Raw genomic sequence first — 21,611 nt, forward strand, 5'->3', positions numbered from 1 at the left:
GGTTGAAGATACATAACATAAAAGCTGTTGGCGAAGGAAAATATCAGGATCGTCTGTCGACGGGGTATATATTTTGGTTTTTCTTTGTGAACAATCCCTTATCCACCCCATGAAAAAAGGGAAGGGAAGGATTAAACATTTATCTCTTACCAAATACCACATCATCATTACTTTTTCAGAGAAAATTTCTCATTTTGTTTTTTTCTGTTTGCATCAGTTGTGTGGATTTGTGTGTGAATTGGTTTTCACCACAGGACTGATCCAAATATCCAGTATTAATGGATATTCAAGTCAAGTGTAAACAACTTATTTTCAAGACGTTTCCTGTGACATTATTCCACAGCTTTCAATTTTGAAGGAACTTTGGAGATATCTAGTTTAGAGTACGGTCTGTGGATTGGCACCAAGAGCATCACCTGGAGATATTTTGGAAGTGCAGATTCTTGGGCCCCACCCCAAACTACTGTATCAGAAACTTGAGGATGGAGTCCACCAATCTGCACTTCAACAAGCCCTCTAAGTGACTCTGATGCATGCTACAGTTTGACATTGACTCAGAACTCTCTTATTGACTTATCTAGACAACCCAGCTTCTTGGGAAGGTATTTTTCACCAGCTTGTTTCAAATAGAATTACACACTACTTGGTTTTGATATCAATTGGAAGGGGAACCGCAGGCAGTAGGTACCTTTGTGTTCTATCTAGAACAAAATGGCTATACTACGTAGATTAAGCTGCCTGCCTATTCTCTCTGTAGTTGAACAGACTGGGTATAAAGTTTAGGGGGCAAACAAAGTACGCTTTGGCCAGAGTTTGGCTGTAAAATGGATTTGCCTTGTAGGGAAGGACTGCAAAGTTCTTAATTACTTGAGCCTGCTTTACTTTAGAATTGGTAGGGAGTAACTGGACTTCCCATAAGAAAAGAAACAAAGAGACATATCACTATTACCATAGGGGAAGGCAGAGACTGAGGTGACATTACCACCAGCATTTGACTCCATTAAGCCTCTTAAAGCTGAGAGTTTGGCACTTCTTTCTCAGTGAACAGGGCGACCTGTTATCGCTGTAGCTGATTTTATTCTTTCTTGTGTCGAAGAAAGGAAGAGAACCAAACATTAAAAGCTTAAAAAGGTTTAGGACTGTTGGTGAAAAGTGACACCTGTATTTTTCTTTTTCATTCTCTTTGAGCCCTATGTATTATTTTCAGTTATCCTGAGATTAATATATTTTTTAAGTGGATACTTACTCGACTTTAATACACCTCATACTACAGATTGTGCTATGAAAATGTTACTGTAAGTTGCTCATTAAAAATTCTATTACTTATTTGAGAATAAGATAAAACTGACTTCCTGGTAATGTTTATTATTAATAGCTATACTGCACTGACCATTTATGACAATAGCAAACTTTTTCTCAATGTAGATAGTTTAGGCTTTGTTGGCTAACAGGTAAAATCAAGAATATTATGTAGGTATTTATATAACCACTTAAAATAACTTCTTGAAAAATTTAAAAGCCATTCTTAATTCATGGATCATAAAAAGTTAGATGGCCAGATTTGGCCCACAAGCCATATGACTTATGATATAGAGAGGATCCTTAGATATTCACCCTTCAAATTTTGAGATGGTATAAGTCAATGATTGTATCATATATTAATTATGCATTTCCGCATAATACGGTTAACATAATAAACTTGATTAATAAATTCCTTTTCTCCAGAACATTTAAAAAATATAAACATTAGTCCCTCTTTAAATTACCAAACATACCAAATCGCAGAGTTTAATTTTGTGATATTTTGCATTAATGGGAAATCAGGAAAATTGGTTCTTGGAGGCTCTTCAAGATAACTTTTGAATACTGTGAAAGTATTACAGAAAGATTTGTAAATTTACATCAATTCATAAATAATAAATTCTTAAGAAATTGCTAGTGAGAGAAGAGGGGGAAAAAAGAAAATACATGATAATATGAAGAGAAACTGGCTGTGTTTTATGAATATGTAGAAAAGTCAGCAGTTTGGAATCATGGAGTATTCAGAATTTCAGAACCTAAGTTACAATATCTTATTGCCCAGGAGGAGAGAGGTTTGGTGGACTCTTCTTTGTAGTATTTTGGAAAAATAACCCAGCATGAACCATTTACTTCAGCCAAATAGTATAGGGGCAAAATATGCATAAACAGGTGGCTAGGGCTAGACCTAACAATAAGTCATGAAAGGAAGTCTAGTTACTTGAGAAGAATGTGCTTTTAGAAGATCTGTCTGCCCATTCTTTCTTCTAGGTGATCTAATACATGCCCATGACTTGGAAATATCTTATGCTGATGTGAAGAACTCAGAACTCTCTTTTATGAGCTCCCAGTATTAACCAGTAAATCCAGCTGTCTTGTTGACAACTCTGCATAGATCAGGTTAAGGACTAGGTTTTGAGGAAGAGAAAAAGCCAGTTTTGATGCCTGTCATAATGTCTTACATGTTAAAGCCGTCTGGGTGGCTCAGTAGTTAAGCATCCACCTCTTGATTGCAGCTCAGGTCATGATATCATGGTCCTGAGATTGAGTCCTGAGTTGGGTTCCATGCTGGGCTTGGAGCCTGCTTGAGGTTTTCTCTCTCCCTGTCCCTCTGCCCCTCCCCTGCTTTCGTGGGCATGCTCACACTCTCTTTCTTTCTCTCTTTATCTCAATCTCTCTCTCTCTCTCTGTAAAAAAAAGTAAAAATAAAGTTAGCCAAGGGCCGACTGAGTGGCTCCGTTATTTGAGCGTCCGACTCTTGATTTTGGCTTAGGTTATGATCTCGTAGTTCATGGGATTGAGCCCCCTCTGGGCTCTGCACTGACAGTGTGGAGCCTGCTTGGGATTCTCTTTGTCCCTTTCTCTCTGCCCCTCCCCTGTCTCTCTTTCAAAATAAATATGTAAACTTTAAAAACGTAAAAAAAAATAGTTACCCAATAAATACTTAATGGTTTAAAATTTTTCTAATGGGAGAAGCATTTGCTCTCTAATAGGTTTGTGTGTGTGTGTTTTAATGAAAAGTCAAAGTGTACAGAAAGGCTTAAAATGAAAAGCTATAGTCCCTAGCCTTACCCTTTCTCATCGCTAATTCCACTCCTCTAGGGGACAGTCACTTAAACACTTTTGGCTATTTCTTTTGGTAGTTAACACCATGTCTTTAGATTACCATGCTTCTGCTGACATTTATTGATTAGTTTTAAAACATCTAATGAAACAGTAACTTTATTTGCACTGCTTCCGCCTTTCCTCCCAACATAACTATGTCTCTGTTTTTTATTTTATTGGTTATAGCCATAAATGGTTTATTGTTTACTTCTGTATTTCTTTTTTTTAATGTATGTTGGGAGACAGAGAGCACAAGTGGGGGAGGAGCAGAGAGAGAGGGAGACAGAAGATCCGAAGTGGGTTCTGTGCTGATAGCAGTGAGCCTGATACGGGGCTCAAACTCATGAACGTGAGATTATGACCTGAGTCAAAGTTGGATGCTCAACCGACTGAGCCACCCAACCATCCCTATTTCTATATGTCGTGTTCCATTAGGTATAAGGCACTACTTGATTTCCACTTTGTAAGAATATGTTAACACCCCTGCCCTACCTATCTTGCTTATCTCGGGCTGCTTTCAAGATTTTCTCTTTTTCTTTGGTTTTTAGCAGTTTGAGTACGATGAGCCTAATTTGTTTCTGTTCTATTTATCCTGGACTCCTCGATTATGAAACTTTCTGTCCTTTACAGATATGAGATATTTAGCCAATATTTCTTGAAAAATTTTATCTGCCTCGTTCTCTCTTCTTCTGAGACTCTAATTACATATATGTTAAACCTTTGGATATCACCTCACAGGTCCTGAGGTGTTGTTTGTTTGTTTTGTTTTTGTTTTTATTTTATTTTAAATATTTTTTAATGTTTATTTTTGAGAGATAGAGAAATAGAATATGAGCAGGAGAGGGGCAGAGAGAGAGGAAAACACAGAATCTGAAGCAGGCTCCAGGCTCTGCGCTGTAGGCACAGAGCCCAATGTGAGGCTCAAACTCACAAACTGCGAGATCATGACCTGAGCCAAAGTCAGTTGCTTAACCTACTAAGCCACCCAGGTGCCCCAGTTTTGGTTTTTGTGTTTAATCCTTGTTCTCTGTGGTCTTCAGATTGGGTAATTTTCATTCATTTATCTTCAAATTCACTGACTCTTCTGTCATTTTAAACTTTTCAATTTACTATATACTGTGTGTGTGTGTGTGTGTGTGTGTGTGTGTATACATACATATATGTACATACTATTTACTGTCATTTAAATTGTCATATTTAAACATTTAAATACTGTTAGACCTATTATGTGACTTTTAATTTTAGCTATTATGTTATTCAGTTCTAGAATTTGCATTTGGTTCTTTTTTACAGTTTCTGTAAAATCAGAGATTTTCTTGCCTTTTTTTAATTAAGATTATATATTCCTTTACTTCTCTGAAAATCATTATAATAGCTGCCTTAAATTTCTTATATGCTGATTACAGTATCTAGAGTATTGCAGGGTTGGTCTCCATCTTTTCACTTGATAATGGGTCCTATTTTCCAGGTTCTTCATGTGATGAGTAATTCTGTGTCCTAAACATTTCATTTAGTAGATATTCTGGATTTTGTCATATTCCTTCAAAGAGCATCACTAATTTTTTTTCTTTTAGCAAGCAATTAACTTGGTTTGATTTAATGGAAAACTCTATCTTTTGGGCATCAGTTGAGCTCAGTTCAATTGTTTTATTCTTAGCCAGTCTGTCCCATACAATGCATGGTTCAGCAGTTAGCCAGAGGTTTGAGCAGAGTTTACACACAGAATTTTGGCTGCCTCCTTATAGCGTGCACTCTCTCTCTCTCTCTTTCTCTCTCTCTTTTTTCTGGAAATCCTCTTCCCCTAACTTTTCAGTGACTGCTATTCCTACAAGCTCTGTCTTTTGATACTTTAGAGTAGAAAAACTGTTGGTTTTCTATTGGAGTTTTATTGACCCCATGCAGTGCTGTGGTCTGTTTTTAATGCAGAAGCTAAAAAATAAAAATAAAAATAATTTTTTAAAGAGAAACTCATCCAAATCTGTTTTTTTGTTTGTTTTTGTGTTGTGTTTTTGTTTGTTTTGTTTTTTGTTTTTTGCAATTGTTAGCTCTCTTCCAGACTGTATTATGTTTAATCTCCAGGGCCTTGAGATAGTTGCTTTTTGTATGTTGTCCAGAATTAAAGTCAGTCTGTGAGAGGGCCCATCTAGCAGAAGCTTACTTGGGTATACAGAAGCAGAACCTCCCTGGTAGGATTTTGAGATTTTTGTCTTCCACAATATTGAAAGTTTCCCAAGTTATTTGTTTCTAATCATAGAAATATTATCCATTGGGGAGCTGACATTTAGCTTTAGGACGAAATTCTATAAAAACTGACTTTAGTGTTCTTTTCCTTACACTTGTTCTTCCATGCTTATATGTTACTCTGCTTTCTCTTTTCTACACATCCAGTGAGGTGCATTATTAACATGACAGAAATTGTATGGAAAATGGATAGACTCTTAAGCAACACTGCTTCTGCCTCCATCTAACTGCCAGCCTTTTTTTTTTTTTTTCAAATCTTAAAGTAATGTGGTGAATAGAACAATATGTTTTATTAGTTTAAAAACCAGGAGTGGGAGGAGACTTATAAAACCCCTAAGAAAAGAAAGACCTCTAAGCTAAGTCAGTGTCTACTTTTGCATATTTATAGATAACCTTCTGACGTGCAACCAAAAAGTAATGCAAACAGTTTATTTCTTTTTGTATTAAGGGAAGTCAGAATAAAAATTTCTGCTTTGATCTCTAACTCAGTGACTTGCCTGGTGGTGTGATAGTTCTGTCCTCCACTTAACCCATGATTTACTTTCCATCAGACTAAGCAACTCATCTTTCCATACAGCTTCTTGTGTATGACCAGATGACCTCAAGGTTTCTGAGAGATGAAAAAAGCAACTTACCCTGTTACAGAGACTGAGACTTACTGAGAGATATTCTCAGGTTGGATGAATGCTGTTTCTTTACCCATGGTTGGTGGGTGGTGAGTGGGTGGTGAAGTGTTCTCTGTTGTGAGTTCTTTATTGTAACAGTAGCAGCAACTGCACATTCCAAAAACAAGCCAGAAAGCTGTTGGGTCTTCACACTTGAGGTCTGAAAGTGTCTCCTAGTCCTTTTTGCTCATGGGACAGAGACTTAAGTTTTTGTTAATCTGCCCTTGTAGGATTTCATTGAAGTCTGCATAATTTTTATGTTTATGCAGATCTTAACAGTTTTCTACCTCCCACTTTGACTACCTAGGATCTTTTACAGTTTAGTGAAGTTTTGAAAAAGAAAAAAAAAAAAGATTTTAAATTCCTTACTCAATTAACTTTTCTTTCTTTCTTTGTTTTAAGTTTCCATTTATTTATTTTGAGGGAGAGAGTGCACCTGTGAGCAGGGGAGGGGCAGAGAGAGAGGGAGAGAGGGAATCCTAAACGGGCTTCACAGAACCTGATGCAGGGCTCAAACACACGAATCATGAGATCATGACCTGAGCCGAAATCAAAAGTTGGATGTTTAAACCAACTGAGCCACCCAGGTGCCCCAACTTTTCTTTTTCAACACCTTTTGGGTCTGCCTTGGAGAAATCCACACCATCAGTAAATGATGGTTAACCATTATTTACATTCTTAATATCGAAGTTTATTTTTCCTGTCAGTTCTTCAGTGTGTGTAAAACTATTTTTTCTCAAGGAAGTTTATGTTATTATACCTAATCAGCATGTTTTCAGCCATTATTGAAAACTGGTGCAAAATGGAAAACCTCATTATATGTCGTTCTCAAAACACTGTTCTCAGATGATTATTCTTTTTTTAATGTTTATTTATTTATTTTGAGAGAGAGAGAAAGCGAGCAGGGGAGGAGCAAAGAGAGAGAGAGAAAGACTCTTAAGCAGGCTCCACGCTGCCAGTGCAGAGCCTGACATGGACTCAAACTCACAAACCGTGAGATCATGGTCTGAGCTGAAACCAAAGAATCCATTGCCCAACTGAATGAGCCACCCTGGCATCTCTGAGATTCTATAGTCCTTGTCTTCAAGGAGCTTAGAATCTGGTAGACAAAAATAATAGAGGATAACAGAATTTAAACTTGAAATTTAAACCAGAATCTTGGACCCAATGTCATACAACATACTTTTAATTCGGTTTGTAAAACATTCAGAAAGTAACCACTAGGTTTCTCATACTATAAGCACTTCTTCAACTTACTGTACCTTTCAACATCATACATACAAGAGGAACTGTACCAGTACTCTTGGGATAATACATGTTCCACTAAAGAGAGTAACTTCATCTATTAAATAAGAGCTATCCTGTTGGGTGCAGGGAGATAAGGAGACAGAACTGAGGCAAGAAACATGAGTAGATTACTTCTTGAAGTTTGATGTCATAAATCACTGCCTCTAGATGCCGAACATTCTGGTTAGCATCTTGAATGCTGAAATTCACTTTGTACATCTCCATGTTCCTCCATTGCCTATCACATCATCACCATCATCATCATATACTAATAACCACATCATCATCTAGTAGTGAGCACATTCTGTGAGCAAGGCACTATGCTCATTGTGTTACAAAGATGAGTTCATTTAAATCTTTACAATATCCTTAAGAGTCAAGTGGCATATTATCATTATGATTGCACAGACCACTTAGTTTAGAGATGTTCAAAGGTCTGTTGTGTGCATTGTGGTTGATTCATGAGTCTCTAAGATCCATATTTTAGTTTCATCTCCAGGGATAGCTCAGTCTATGTCCTTGAGTCGCACATTATGCTTCAGCTGCCTATTTCTAAAGGATAATAAATATTAATATCTTCCATTTTAGCCTTATATACACATTACTCTTTTATTTTTTTTATGTAATGTTTCGCAAATTTGCGTATCATCCTTGCACAGGGGCCACATCCTAATCTTCTCTGTATGGTTCCAAGTTTTTAATATATGTGCTGGCAAAGCGAGCACTACACATTACTCTTTAAATGTAATCCTCAGGGCACCTGGGAGGCTCAGTCAGTTAAGCATCTGACTCCTGATTTCAGCTCAGGTCATGACTTCATGAAACCACGAGATTGAGCCCTGCGTGGGGCTCTGCATTGACCTAGCAGAGCCTGCTTGGGATTCTCTCTCTCTGCCCCTCCCCCACTCATATTCACTCTCTTTCTCTCTCAAAATACATGAATTAAAAAAATAAATATAAATGTAATCCTCATAACAACTCCTAAGAGATTGTGGCCCACACTTTAAAGATGCAGAATCTGGGGCCCCTGGGTGGCTCAGTCAGTTAAGCATCCGACTCTTGATCTCTCAGCTCAAGTCTTCACCTCAGGATCATGAGTTCAAGCCCTGCATTGGGCTCTGCACTGGATATGAAGCCTATTTTAAAATAAATAAAATTAAAATTAAAATAAAAAAAAAAAGATGCAGAATCCAAGCTTGGAAAAGTTGAATAATTTGTTCAAGACCACATAATATAGGTAGTGTGATGCGAGTCTCACTTGAAAGACCTCTTTTAATCACTGTGTTCTTTTCTTTATCCTACTATTTCTTTCCCCCTACTTTCTCATAGATGTAGGTAAAAAGATATGAATTATAGATGTAATATTTCTGTCTCAAAGATACTAAAGAAAAAATATTTTTTCCTCTAATTTAGAAGAGATAAGGGCATATCTACGAATTTTTAGAATATTTACATCTAACCTCATACCTTATAGTCCTACCACATGTCTGCTCTGTTATTGCATAAATTGCATATATAAATATGTATATTTTTAGTTACCTTTTACATTTTTTAGGAGAGGAGAGTCATTTAGCAAGGGAAAAACTGTGGCTAACATTCAGATTCATGTTAGTGATGCTGCTGTTCTCAGGCATCATACTTTCTCTGTTCATGTAAAATGTTGCTCAGTGAGTTCACTTGCCACTCTTAGGATCTAAGTATCCCTTCAAAGGCCATATTTTATTTTATTGTCTTAAAATTAATTATTTATTTACTTATTTTAAGAGAGACAGAGCATGAACTGGGGAGGGGCAGAAAGAGAGGGAGAATCCCAAGCAGATTCTTTGCCACCATTGTAGAGCCCAACGCTGGGCTTGATTGAACCCACAAAACTGTGAGATCATTACCTGAACCAAAATCAAGTTGTGGATGCTTAAGGGACTGAGCTACCCAGGCGCCCCTTGAAGGCCATATTTTAAAAAGAGAAGTCAGGGGCTCCTGGGCGGTTCAGTGGGTTAAACGTCTGACTTTGGCTTGGGTCATGAACTCGCGGCTGGTGGGTTTAAGCCCCATATCAGGCTCTGTGCTGACAGCTCAGAGCCTGGAGCCTGCTTTGGATCCTGTGTCTCTGTCTCTCTCTGCCCCCTCCTCTGTTCATGCTCTGCCTCTCTCTCTCTCTCTGTCAAAAATAAATAAAGACTAAAAAAAAGAAGTCATTAGTCATTTTTAGCTGTTTTTTGTTAGCATTAATATTTTATATAAAATAAAATAATCAGAAAGGCCATAATGCTTTGAAACTTGAACAGAAGTAGGATTCTGATAATTTTTGGCTGCATTATTTTTGCTTCTTGTATTTTCCAATTTTCCTATGATAAAACATGTTGGGGCGCCTGGGTGGCGCAGTCGGTTAAGCGTCCGACTTCAGCCAGGTCACAATCTCGCGGTCCGTGAGTTCGAGCCCCGCGTCAGGCTCTGGGCTGATGGCTCAGAGCCTGGAGCCTGTTTCCGATTCTGTGTCTCCCTCTCTCTCTGCCCCTCCCCCGTTCATGCTCTGTCTCTCTCTGTCCCAAAAATAAATAAACGTTGAAAAAAAATTTTAAAAACATGTTTGTGTAATATTTTAAATTTAAATATAGTTATATTCCATAACTAGTTTAAAATTCAGAGGTTTTGGGGCACTTGGCAGGCTTAGTTAGTAGTGCATGCGGCTCTTAATCTCGGGGTTGTGAGTTCAAGCCTCATGTTGGGTATAGAGATTACTTATATAAATAAACTTAAAAAAAATTCAGAAGTTTGCCTGACAAATTTATAGAATTGCTTATATCAGTAAACCAGTAATCACGCATAAGCCAGCATACCAAAATTTTGAAATTTGGAACTCCTTTTTATATTATCAAAAACCTAGTGCGTCTTCAGATTTATAGAAATGAAATCTGGTATCACTGATATTTGAGTATTGTGTTGGCATATTTATTTATTTATTTTTAAATATGTATTTATTTTTGAGAGAAAGAGAGACAGAATGCAAGCTGGGGAGGGGCAGAGACAGAAGGAGACACAGAATCTGAAGCAGGCTCCAGGCCCTGAGTTGTCAGCACAGAGCTCGACGCAGGGCTCAAACTCACAGACTGTGAGATCGTGACCTGAGCCGAAGTCGGATGCTCAACCGACTGAGCCACCTAGGTGCCCCTGTGTTAGCATATTTAAAAGGCTTTTCTGAACTCAAATTATTGATTTGTATATGCAAAATACAATATTACTAAATATTAAAATAGGTAATTGACATCCATATTGCCTTATTTTATCACATATACCTTGAGTTTGCCATTCACTGAAATAGATAATGTTTACACCATGAGTTGTAAGGTACAGTAATTTGCCTTTTTCTAATCATGTGTATGGGTAAACGAAGACTTAAATCCCAATTTCTTCTTGAAATGAGAATTTCTATTTAATTTATTCAAAATTGGTTGAAGTATGTCTTATAGTAATGTCCTAAAAGTTGTGATCATTTTTGGAGTAACCATTTCTTTGGAGCACCATGTTGTCTCCATATTTATTGCTTGTATGGTCTGTCTGTATATCAATGTGTCTAGTATATCCTTTTGTGTAGCACAACATAGTTGCATAAAAATAGAAATTAGATGGGAGGTTCAGACGTACTCTTGAGTTACCTTGGATACAGCTTAGAATCACCTATTTTCTTAGGTCTTCAGCATTAAATGGATGAAGGACACATATCATGTGTACCTCCAAAGTATATTGATAAACATAACTAGTTAAGTCATTTAACAAATAATAGTATTTGCTCTGTGCCCTGCACTACTGTAAGCATTACTAAGACCACAGCCATACATGAGACAGACAAAGGTTCTGCCTTTTGTTAGCCACATCGTGAATGATAAACATCTGGAAAATGCAAATTAAAACAGCATGAGATACTTCTTCTTCCCACTATGATGGTGTAACCAGTCCTGGACTTGCCCTCCCACTAGAAAAAGCTGTTTTCAGACACTGGACAGTTGACAGTATGATAATGTGATCCCCGAAAGGAAGGTGGAGGGGACTAGGTGAACCCTGGCTTTTATCCTAAATGGGATAACTCAAACAGAGAATGATAGTCTTACTGACCTGAGGAAACAGATCAGAAATTTGGGAAGCCAAGGGAACTGAAATTTACAGAGTACTGAAGAATAGGAAGCTAGCAGGAAGGGAACTACAAAATTCTGCAGAGGGGTCCTTTTGAATTAACTTAATACTGAGTTGAACATAGAAAAAAAAAAAGCAGCTGCATAGCCTTCCTGACATTGACTTCCTCTGTGAATGCACCCTTCAAATATCCCTGAATGTGGAAGAGCTTGTACACAGCCTAAGTGTCTTCTAGTGTTTCCCTTTTAACACAACTATATTCTCAACATATTTTGTTGAATATTTTTTATGGAAAATAAACCAGTCATTAAAGCTAGAAATTAAATGATTATAGTGTGATTATAATGATGATGATTTATATGTTTGTTTTATGAAAGTCTGAGTCTTTCAGGTGATTTATAGTGTGATTAACATTTATAATATCCATGAGTGCTTTTTAAAACTCACTTTTAAAATCATTTGTTTTATTAAAACTCTTATTTGTAATGCTTGCCTTTGCTTTGATTTTCTACTGTATACTGTTCATTTAGCAAATAATTATTAACCAGCTACCATATGCAGACAGTATTCTAGGCACTATAATCTAAAGCATTATATTTGAATGAAAAAAAATATATAGATTTAGGCTAACTTTTGGCGACGTATGTTCAGCTTATTTAAAAGAAAGAAGGCTAAATTTACACAGAATTTGCTGCTTTGTTCATTAGTTCTGTATCTTTCATGAATTTCCAAGCTATGATGTAGAATATAGCAAAGAATAATATGTTTTCACCAAAATTTATTCCCTTTCCTCTGCACACAAGTAAACTATATAGCCCAGCCTTTTGTGCAGGTAGGTGTGTTATGTGACTGAATTTTGAACAATAAGAATATAAATAATGTATACAAATTCCAGCTGGCTGTAAAACCTTTACATATGCAATTCTTCCCCCCTTTGACCTCTGACCTCTGGTTTTTAGCTTGATGTGGAGAACCCACAAGAAAACTTGAGGCTTATCTTAGGATAAGGAGCTTCCTACTGAACACCCATATTGAGTGAGAACTCTATCGTGTTGTATTAAGCCACTGAGATTTTATTTCTTGGCCTACCCTGTATAAGGAGGAAACATGATTGTACTGTGACTGTGTGATGTATGTATAGGAGAGGACGGTTTTTACAAATACGTAAGTGAGTTGAGAGACTTGGGTCTTTCTCAACCAGTGTGTTGTGTACACCAGTTCGTTAAGACGAAAACACTGCTCTCTTCCTTTTGGTTCTGTTGCTGGCTCTTGTGCTTGAACCATTGGAAGGGCTGCTTTAATGTATATACTCTTAGATCCTATCTCGATCTCCCTATCAATCTGTATCCTTTCTTCCATCTCCCTGAAATAAAATACTTTCTCCCCTTCTCCATCTTTTCCACCTTTCCTTTTCTCTTTTCTAAATAATCAGGGGCAAATGTTGTTCAAGGTTTTCTTTCTGCGCCATGTTTGATGAATGAGCATGATGAGACACCCTTCACATACTTGGAAGTGTGGTACACAATTTAGAAACTATGACTGTTAGAACCCACTAAGCACCCATCACATGTAAGCACGACCTCTTGATTTACTGTCAATTTAACAGAGTAATAAAGCTTTTCTGTATTGACATACCACACTTGTTTAAGGATACCACAATACCCTGCACGTAGGTTCTTTGGAGGTTGTGTACTCTGTATAACTGATGCGCTCTGTGCCTTTTTCCCCACATTCTTTTTTTTTTTTTTTTTTTTTTTTTTGAGTTTAGCTTTTTATTGAATATGTTACAAAGGAGGGATTAGTCAAAAAGACCAAAGCGCACGTCATCATCAGACTCCTCAGATTCTTCTTTCTTCACTTTCACTTTTCATCTTCTCAGCTAGGGCAGCTGTGGTGGAGGGGACAGGACCTCCTGCTGGTGCAGATGAGGCTCCCAGTGTTGATGTTGACCAGGGAGTTTGTAAAAAAGCCTGGCCAGAAAGGTTCAACCTTTACACCAGCTGTTTTAATGAGGGCCTTGATCTTACTACCATCCCTGACCTTCACCTCATCGTCATGCAGGATGAGGGCCAAGTAGATGCAGGTGAGCTCCCAAGGCAGAGGCCATGGTGCAAGCAAATGATGGGCGGATGCTGTCAGGCATGGTGCTAGTTGCTCGTTGAAGTGAGGTCCTAACTTCACCTTGGCCTTAGCTTCCTCAAAGGATTGAGCACCTTAGTGGCAGCTGAGGAAGGCCTTTTTCCCACTTTTGACTTCTGACCATGCCATCAGTGGCTGTTACAAGTATATAGAACTGGACTGGCCCTCCTGAAAAGATGGCAAAAAAAAAAAAAAAATGTTAAGAGGAGACTGCTCTGATTATCTAATCAAATAACTAGATTACCCAAATGACCATAAATCTATTCATATGAGAAGTCTTTTTTTAGCTTATTTTCACCATTTATAACGGTTATCTCCTGAGTCTTTTATTATCTTTAATGCCTAACCAATATCTCAATTATGACTAAAGTAACTTGTGCTTATTACCTAAAAATATTTCATCAGCTCTCTTCCTTCATATCGGATACCAATTTAAATGCAACTGCATTTATAGTGTGATTATATACCACTCCCATCTCAACACAGAATGGAAGGAAAATAGAGACTTAAGTTAGTTACCCAGTTGAGATGCAGTTTAGTACAGTGCATGTTTCTCAAGTTTTATTCATTGGCATAGTTTCTTCATGATTTTTGCCATACTTACAACCAGACTTTTTTACCTAATATTTTTGAACTCCATGCTTTTATTTAGATAAACTTACTTTAAAAGAAACTATACATTATTAGTCAAACTGGAAAGTCAGTATCACATGCTGTAATTATAATATTAACCAGAACATTAATTCTAGCTAAACACTTTACCTACAAATGGCACTGATACTGAAATCTTTTCCCTCCTTCTTAAAAAGGGGAATTAGCTGGGGCACATGGGTGGCTCAGTCAATTAACCATCTGACTCTTGATTTGAGCTCACGTCTTGATCTCAGAGGCATGAGTTCAAGCCCTATGCTGGGCTCTATGCTGGCTGTGGTGCCTACTTAAAAAAAAAAAAAGAAGAAGAAGAAGAAAAAAACCCCAAAACAAGGAGGATTAGCTAGTATTAGTGTATTAAAATTTTCTTCTGGACCTATTTAGAAGGACGGAAACATAATTGAAAAAAAGGAATAACATTATCACTATTTCATTAGTCAGAATAAGCTAGACAGTGCTGTCATAACATCACCCTTAAAAATCTCAGTATTTAACACAATGAAAGTCTATTTCTAGTTTACCCAGCAAGCCTGGGCAACTCTCCAGGACAGCTGTTCTTTATATAGTGACCCAGCAATTCAAGCTGCTTCAATCTTGTATCTGTACCATCTCAACAGAAGACTTCTCTGATTTTTATGTCAGAGGAGGAGACAGACTATATCATGCAGGGCCTATGTCACCTGTGTTCTCATTTCATAAGCCAGAACAAGTCACATAGTCCTAAACTTCACAGGAGCTGGCAATTGCAGTCACCTCTGTGCCTAGAAGAGAATAGAAACTAGGATGTTGGTAGGCACTAGGACAGCCCACCATACTGTGTAATTCACTGGTATTTACTGCCAATTTTATAGATCATTTAAAATAATCTCCCGCTAAAATGAGTTCCATACCTGGAAGAACAATATTGTTAATGAAACTATAAAATTCTAAATCAAAAGACCTGGATATGGTTTTGTAATCTACCACTTAAATACTGTGATCTTGGGTAAGAGATCTTGTGGTTTCTATTTTCCCATCTACAACAGAGTTAATGTTTTCCTCATAGAAAAATCATGAAATTTGAATGAGTTTAGGTAAAAATGTGAATAAAAGTATAAAATAAACTGTTATATAAATTTTAGCATCCTAAAATTTAGCATCCTCTTTTCTTCAAGGTGTTGCTTGTGTCATTTAAGCACAATCATGAACAGTAATTAATTAAACCCAGCATTGAGTGGGGGTTAAGGAGGAGGAAATAAAGAGTGTCACAAATAGTATCTCTCCTTCTTCTCTCCCCGCCCCAGGCTTCCACTTCAGGAAATTCATGGTACCTAAAGGTTTATTTTCTAATAAATGTTTAGGAGCTAAAATGTTACAAACATTCATGTAAGATTCTGCCTGTGAAAGCTTTGTTAAAAACTGTTTGAAATACAGTTTTCCCTTTCCAGGTCAATTTTCCACTGTTTTTCTCTAACTTCCTTAATAGTTCTACAGTTCAAACATTTTACTCCTGTGTTTTCCTCTAAGAGTTTTAGAATTTTAATTCTTACATTTAGGTATTTGATCCATTTTGAGTTAATTTTTTAATAGGGGGTAGATATGGATCCAACTTAATCCTTTTGCATGTAAATATCCAGTTTCCCAAAACCATTTATTGAAAAGACTATCCTTTCCCCATAAAATGGTCTTGGTATCTTTGTAAAATCATTTGACCACGAGGTTTATTTCTGTCTTTATGGCACAGTACCACACGTTTTGATGATAGTACGCTTTATAGTAAATTTTGCAATAATGAGGTATAAGACCTCCAACTTTGTTCTTTTTAAGATTGGGTTGGCTATTCAGGTTTCCTGGAGATTCTATATGAATTTTAGTATGAATTTTTCTATTTCTGCAAAAAATGTCATTGGGACTTTTATTAGGATTGCATTGAATCTATAGATCACTTTGAGAAGTATTGCCATTTTGACTGTACTAGTCTTTGAATCCATGAACAAGAAATGTCTTTCCCTTTATGTGTGGCTTTAATTTCAGCAACAGTTTGTAGTTTTTCAGTGTACAAGTCTTAAGCTTCCTTGATTAAGTTTATTCCTAAGTATTCTTTTTGTTGCTATTTTAAATTGTTTTCTTAATTTCATTCTGGGATTGCTCATCGTTAGTATATTTTTATGTATTGACCTTGCAATTTTGCTCAGTTTGTTTTATTCTCAGTTTTATTGTAGAATCTTCATCTTCATTTAAGGAATGTCATCTGCAAACAGAGATAATTTTACTTATTCCTCTCTGACTTGATGCCTTGTATTTCTTTTTCTCCCTTATAGCTATAATCTTTTTGCTGTGCTCTCACATTTGACAATTAATTTGTCTTAGATTAATTTTCCTGAATATGCTTTTTATTGTAAAACCAACTTTGTGGAAACAGTTTCTTGGTGCTTTATGTTTGTTCTCATCTTAAATGTATCCTTCAGTTCTCATTTTCCTGATCCTGGCTTTGATTTGGTCTCCCTGCAGACCTATCTCCCATAACTATTTGAGTCTGGTGCCAGTTCCTTCCTAAAAATTCCCATCTGCTTTGAAAACTTCATCGAAGACAAATACTTTAGTAGTTATTCAGTTAGTTAAAATCCTTATTTTAATGCCTTTATACCTGCTTGGATTAGGTGTGCTGCAACATTGTCTACAACATTCCAGTTTACAGAGGCACCAACAGAGGCAGATTTTTCTCTTTCACCATTAACACTCCTGTGTGATATATCTGATTGTGTTTATTGCCCACCCCTTTGTCTCCTCCCCAAGGGATCTTGGGAGAATTAGTATAGAAAATTCTGCTCTCCCTCTCCAAAATAGGCCCCACATGATGGATACTTATAACTTGGGACTCTTTAAAAAATAAACAAAACATAACACAGCAGTTATACTGCTAAAATAGTGACTGGAAAAAAATACAAAACCTTAACTTGTACCATATACATTAATACTCCTAGAGATGAGGCCTTGATTTATATCTTATTACAGCTTTTTTCTTAGGAAAGCCCCTTTACTGATCTGCTATGATGAGGTATTTGTAGATACTTTTCTTTAATCCAGTATTCACAAACTTTAGCGTGTATCAGAATCATTGGAGGGCTAGCTAAACACAGAGTGCTGGGCCCCAACTTCCGCAGTTTCTGATTCAGCTGATCTGAGGTGGGGTCCGATCATTTCCATTTTTAACAAATTCCCAAATAATGCTCTGCTGCCGGTCAGCACATTTTGAGAACCAGTGATATAAATCATACTATGTAATTTTCTTTTTTTTTACACACGTACTTCTCGTTGTCTAAGCCTTTTTGGTTTGGGTAGTCTGCCACCTTCTAAGTGATAACATGTTTTCTTCAATATTATTTCCTTCTCAATTAAAAAAAAAAAGTTGGTGATATCACTGTTCTTGTCATTCCCCTATGATACCTTAGAGGTGTTTGTTTTAACCCCCCTCCCAATACACACGCAATTCAGACTTTCCAAATCATGCTGAATGTGTGATGGTGGTGATGATGACAACAGCAAAAACAGCTAGCATTTACAGAGGATTTATTATGTGCTCACATTGTTCTGAGCATTTTATTTAATTAAATTTTTTTTTTTTCTCTGCGCTCTCTGCAGAGCCCAGCTTGGGGCTCAAACTCATGAACCGTGTGATCATGACCTGAGCCGAAATCAGGAGTCAAATACTTAACTGACTGAGCCACCAAAGTGCCCCATGAGCATTTATTTTAATTAATTAGTATACTCCTTACAATTCCCCCATGGTGCATGTAGGTAATGTTATTAAGTCCAAATAACTGATAGGAAACTTAGAGAAATATTCTCAGCTAGGAAAAAGTAGAAGAGATGGAATCGAACTTAAGCTTTCTGGTTTTAGGGCCCAGACCTTAATTCCTATGCTACCCAACCCCTCACTACTATACTACCATGTTCTGTCACAGTAAAATACCTGGTTTGGTTTTAGAATCCTCCTACCCATCTCATTTCAACCGCTTTTTTAAAAACTATCTGGTAAACCCTTTTGACACAGAATTTGTGTACCCAGCTGAATTCATCTTATATGTCATTTTTTTATGATGAAATATATTAAAATTCTAGGCTTCTGAGCAAAATATTGTGTCCAGTCTTCCAACCTGACCTTTTATGTTCTCCACTGAGTACTATTAAGACTATGGACAATGTGTCATACCTATATTGTACCTCCTGTGTTGGATTACAGATAGCACTAGCTTCTTTATAATTTGGATGAGAGCAACATTATAATCTACCTTAAAAAATCATGTAAAGTCATTATTACACATGTATAGTATCCCATGGATGACAATAGGTATGTAGGTAGGAAAGAAGAATCAAATGCCGTCTATGAGCTGTAACGGTAACCTCAGTTGGAATTCCTGAGAAGGGAAAATCGAGAAGTCACCCTGGCATTGAGCTTCACAGATCTCTAGGATCCTGCTTTAATCCCTTAACTCCACCTCATAATTCTTATACATTCCTCATACCCCCCCTTATACATTGCTCCTGCCATCCTTCAGTTTCTTCCTTACGTATCTACCTTAAGTTGCTAATTTCTGTCTGTCTACTATTTTAATTATAAAAAATGTTATTAAGATTTTTAGATATATAGTATCCCTTGAGCAGGGACCAATGCTGTCTTTGTCAGAACTCAGCAGGTAAAATAGTATTCTGCTGCTATGATAAAATAAAATAATAAAATTCTAGTAAAGGACTTAATAGCTTTTAGAATTAAATTATAGTAATTTCTTCTATACAAATCAATACTGGATAAATAAAATGTTTCATTATTTTTGAATTGGTTGGTGAGATTATAATGAAAGAGACTCTAGTGGCTATTAGTAGCCTGCAGATCTGCATATATAAATCTCTTGAGATCTTCATTTGCGATAGTGACTGTTAAAAATAGGCTCAATTATTACAGTTTTAGCAGAGGTGAGAGCTCTGCTATTCTAAAGCTTGCTTTTGGCAGAGAACCATACTGTTAGCACCCTTAGCTCTTGTTGCTATGGAGACAGTAACAAGATTTACTTTGTTTTTTAACATACACTTAAAATATACATACATATCTTAAGATTTAAAATGTGATTTAGTTGCCTGTAGGTTTTGAGTATTGGCACATTTCAAAAGTACTTTCTGTATTTTATTAATACTTCATTATTTTTATCCTCCAGAGAAAATAGACAAAAATTCTGGCCAGTATAATGACAAAGTTTTATATTACTTTTTACAGGGTCTCTTAGGAATAACTTAGAATCCTCTGTGGATCAGTAATGGATGAGGATTTTGAAGAACATGCAGAAACTTTTGAAAAAAGTAATGTGATCTTAAGCACTCACATGTCTTGGACACCTATAGTTATGACATAAATAAAACACATACAACTCAATTTCAGATTCAACTGATACTTTTGAGCCAGTGTTATGCTAAGCACTTTCACCCTGTTGTACTTTATTTAATGGAACTCAGTTTGAGAGTACCAAATTAATCTTCATAATTGTAACTTTTAATGTATTAAAGTGATTATTTAAATGTATATCACTAGTGTTCCTTAACTCTTCCCCCAAAAATCAACAAATAGAATTCATACAACCCTTTAATAAGTAAAACTTTCCATTTGTGAAGTATGCTTTTTATTTCATTCTTTATAAGAATGAATGGATTCCATGGCATAGAATATTACTAATCCAGGGGAAGACCTTGTGATTATATGTGTAACTAAATCACATTACTTTACCTGTAGCATCCAGTGTCAGACTGGCATGGCCTAGATAATACCTCAGTCCACTGGCAGTTTTGACTTTTTACCTTAAAAGCTGAGCAGTCAGGTGATTGATTTCCTTTTAAGCTAAGTAGATTAATCCTAGTTATGGTATTTATCACAACTGTTATAGTTGTTATTTCTGAATAAAGAAAACCTTTGATTACAATTATTATAAACAAATTTTAAAACTTAGCCCTATACTTTCCTCAGTTAATACTTGTATTCAATGGCAAAGGAAAATAAAAAGCTCTTTGCTTTATAGAGAGAAAGTAGCTAAAGGTAATAGATAGTTACAACTTAGGCTCACGGTTTTGAATATTAGATTTTAGCTCTTCCAGTTTGCAGTGACTTCTTAACAAGACCCATCTCCTCTATGAAGAATGCAGTTAATTTTTTTTTCTGGCACAAAAAAACTAGGGTAACCTGATCTGAGTCTGACAGAGTGTGTCGTTCATTTAAGTGCTTCCATCTGTTGCCTGCTGTTCCCCTTACTCATGACCCCTCTGTGTTTCTCTCTTTCCCTTCTCTTTCCCTGTTTCTCTTTTCTTTTTTTTTCTTCCTTACTTTCTGTTTTCTTTTCTCTCTCTTTCCCCTTTTTCCCTCTCCCTCTCTCTCTGTCTCTTTTTTTGTCCTTAGCCCCTCTGAGGAAGGCAAAGTTTGTTGAGAGCCCACGAATTCCAGAATCCGAGCTTGGCTCACCAACCCTCGCTTCAGCTCAGAAACTGGACGTGGATGCATACTGTCCTGGTAAGCACGCATGCGAAGTGTCTGCTTTGACAGAGGGAGGTTCGGAGCAGGCCCGTCCAGCAGGGCAGTGTTTAGCATGTATATTATTCATAAAAACGTATCCGTAACCCCTTTTGCAACTGATCGCATATTTTCCATATTAGAACATAGTTTTTACTGAATATCCTTTTTGAGTATTGATAGAATAATGAGTTAAGTGTGGAAAACCATTTCAAGGATAATTTTCAAAGGAATTAAAATAATTTTGGTAGATAGTTTTCAGGGTGAATTTTGTGATTTGAGATACTTGAAGAAATACCGCTTTGGCCATGTGCAAACAAGAATATTAAAGATATGAATAAAAAGGTTCATTTAACACTAGGCCTTTATGACCCACTTTTTCTAATCCCTATTGGATTTCTGGACAATTACAAAAAATAGTTGTGATGTTGGAAACATTAAACTTAAATTAGAAAAGAAACCTTATAGGTTCCCAATTTGGACTCCTGGACATTCACTTTTGGAAATACCTCTTCTCATGAATGGCCTGTGGGCTGTGAGCACATGTGGGAGTTCACTAAAACCCTTCTCTTGTGGGAGCCAGGCTGAGACAGAGTCATTATCAATGCCTAGATTCTTACAAACCAAGATGAGTTGCCTGGCAACATCCTTTACACTCACTCTACAGTGAGTCTATAGAGATGTGTCAGAAATGTTCAAAGATCTAGTTGAGGATACAGACCAGAGCTTTAGTAGAGGGCCTTAGAAGACTTGGTTTTAGGTCTTTTGTTTATTCCTGCTCATTAAAATTGATGCTAAACCACAGAGAATGAAACCACTACATATTTACAGCATTAGGGGTCAGCAGA

The 21,611-nt window shown here is 36.6% G+C and overlaps 1 protein-coding gene, 1 non-coding gene and 1 pseudogene across 9 annotated transcripts in view; 1 reads left to right on the forward strand and 2 right to left on the reverse strand.

Moving 5' to 3' along the window:
* Positions 1–21,611, forward strand: part of TANC2 (tetratricopeptide repeat, ankyrin repeat and coiled-coil containing 2) — a 325,771-nt gene that overhangs the window by 129,764 nt on the left and 174,396 nt on the right. For 5 of the 8 annotated variants that reach the window (XM_045489387.1, XM_045489388.1, XM_045489390.1 and 2 more), the window contains one exon: positions 20,653–20,763. The exons of the other annotated variants lie outside the window; for them this stretch is intronic. In XM_045489387.1, the coding sequence (XP_045345343.1) occupies positions 20,653–20,763 (111 nt within the window). The remainder of the gene's footprint in view (positions 1–20,652; positions 20,764–21,611) is intronic. 8 annotated transcript variants of the gene reach the window in all.
* On the reverse strand, positions 7,931–8,041 carry LOC123604704. The gene has a single exon (XR_006715444.1). It is a non-coding gene; the product is annotated as a U6 spliceosomal RNA (small nuclear RNA).
* LOC123604205 lies at positions 13,182–14,132 on the reverse strand (annotated as a pseudogene).

The sequence above is a fragment of the Leopardus geoffroyi genome, chromosome E1 (assembly GCF_018350155.1).
Source record: "Leopardus geoffroyi isolate Oge1 chromosome E1, O.geoffroyi_Oge1_pat1.0, whole genome shotgun sequence".
NCBI lineage: Eukaryota > Metazoa > Chordata > Mammalia > Carnivora > Felidae > Leopardus > Leopardus geoffroyi.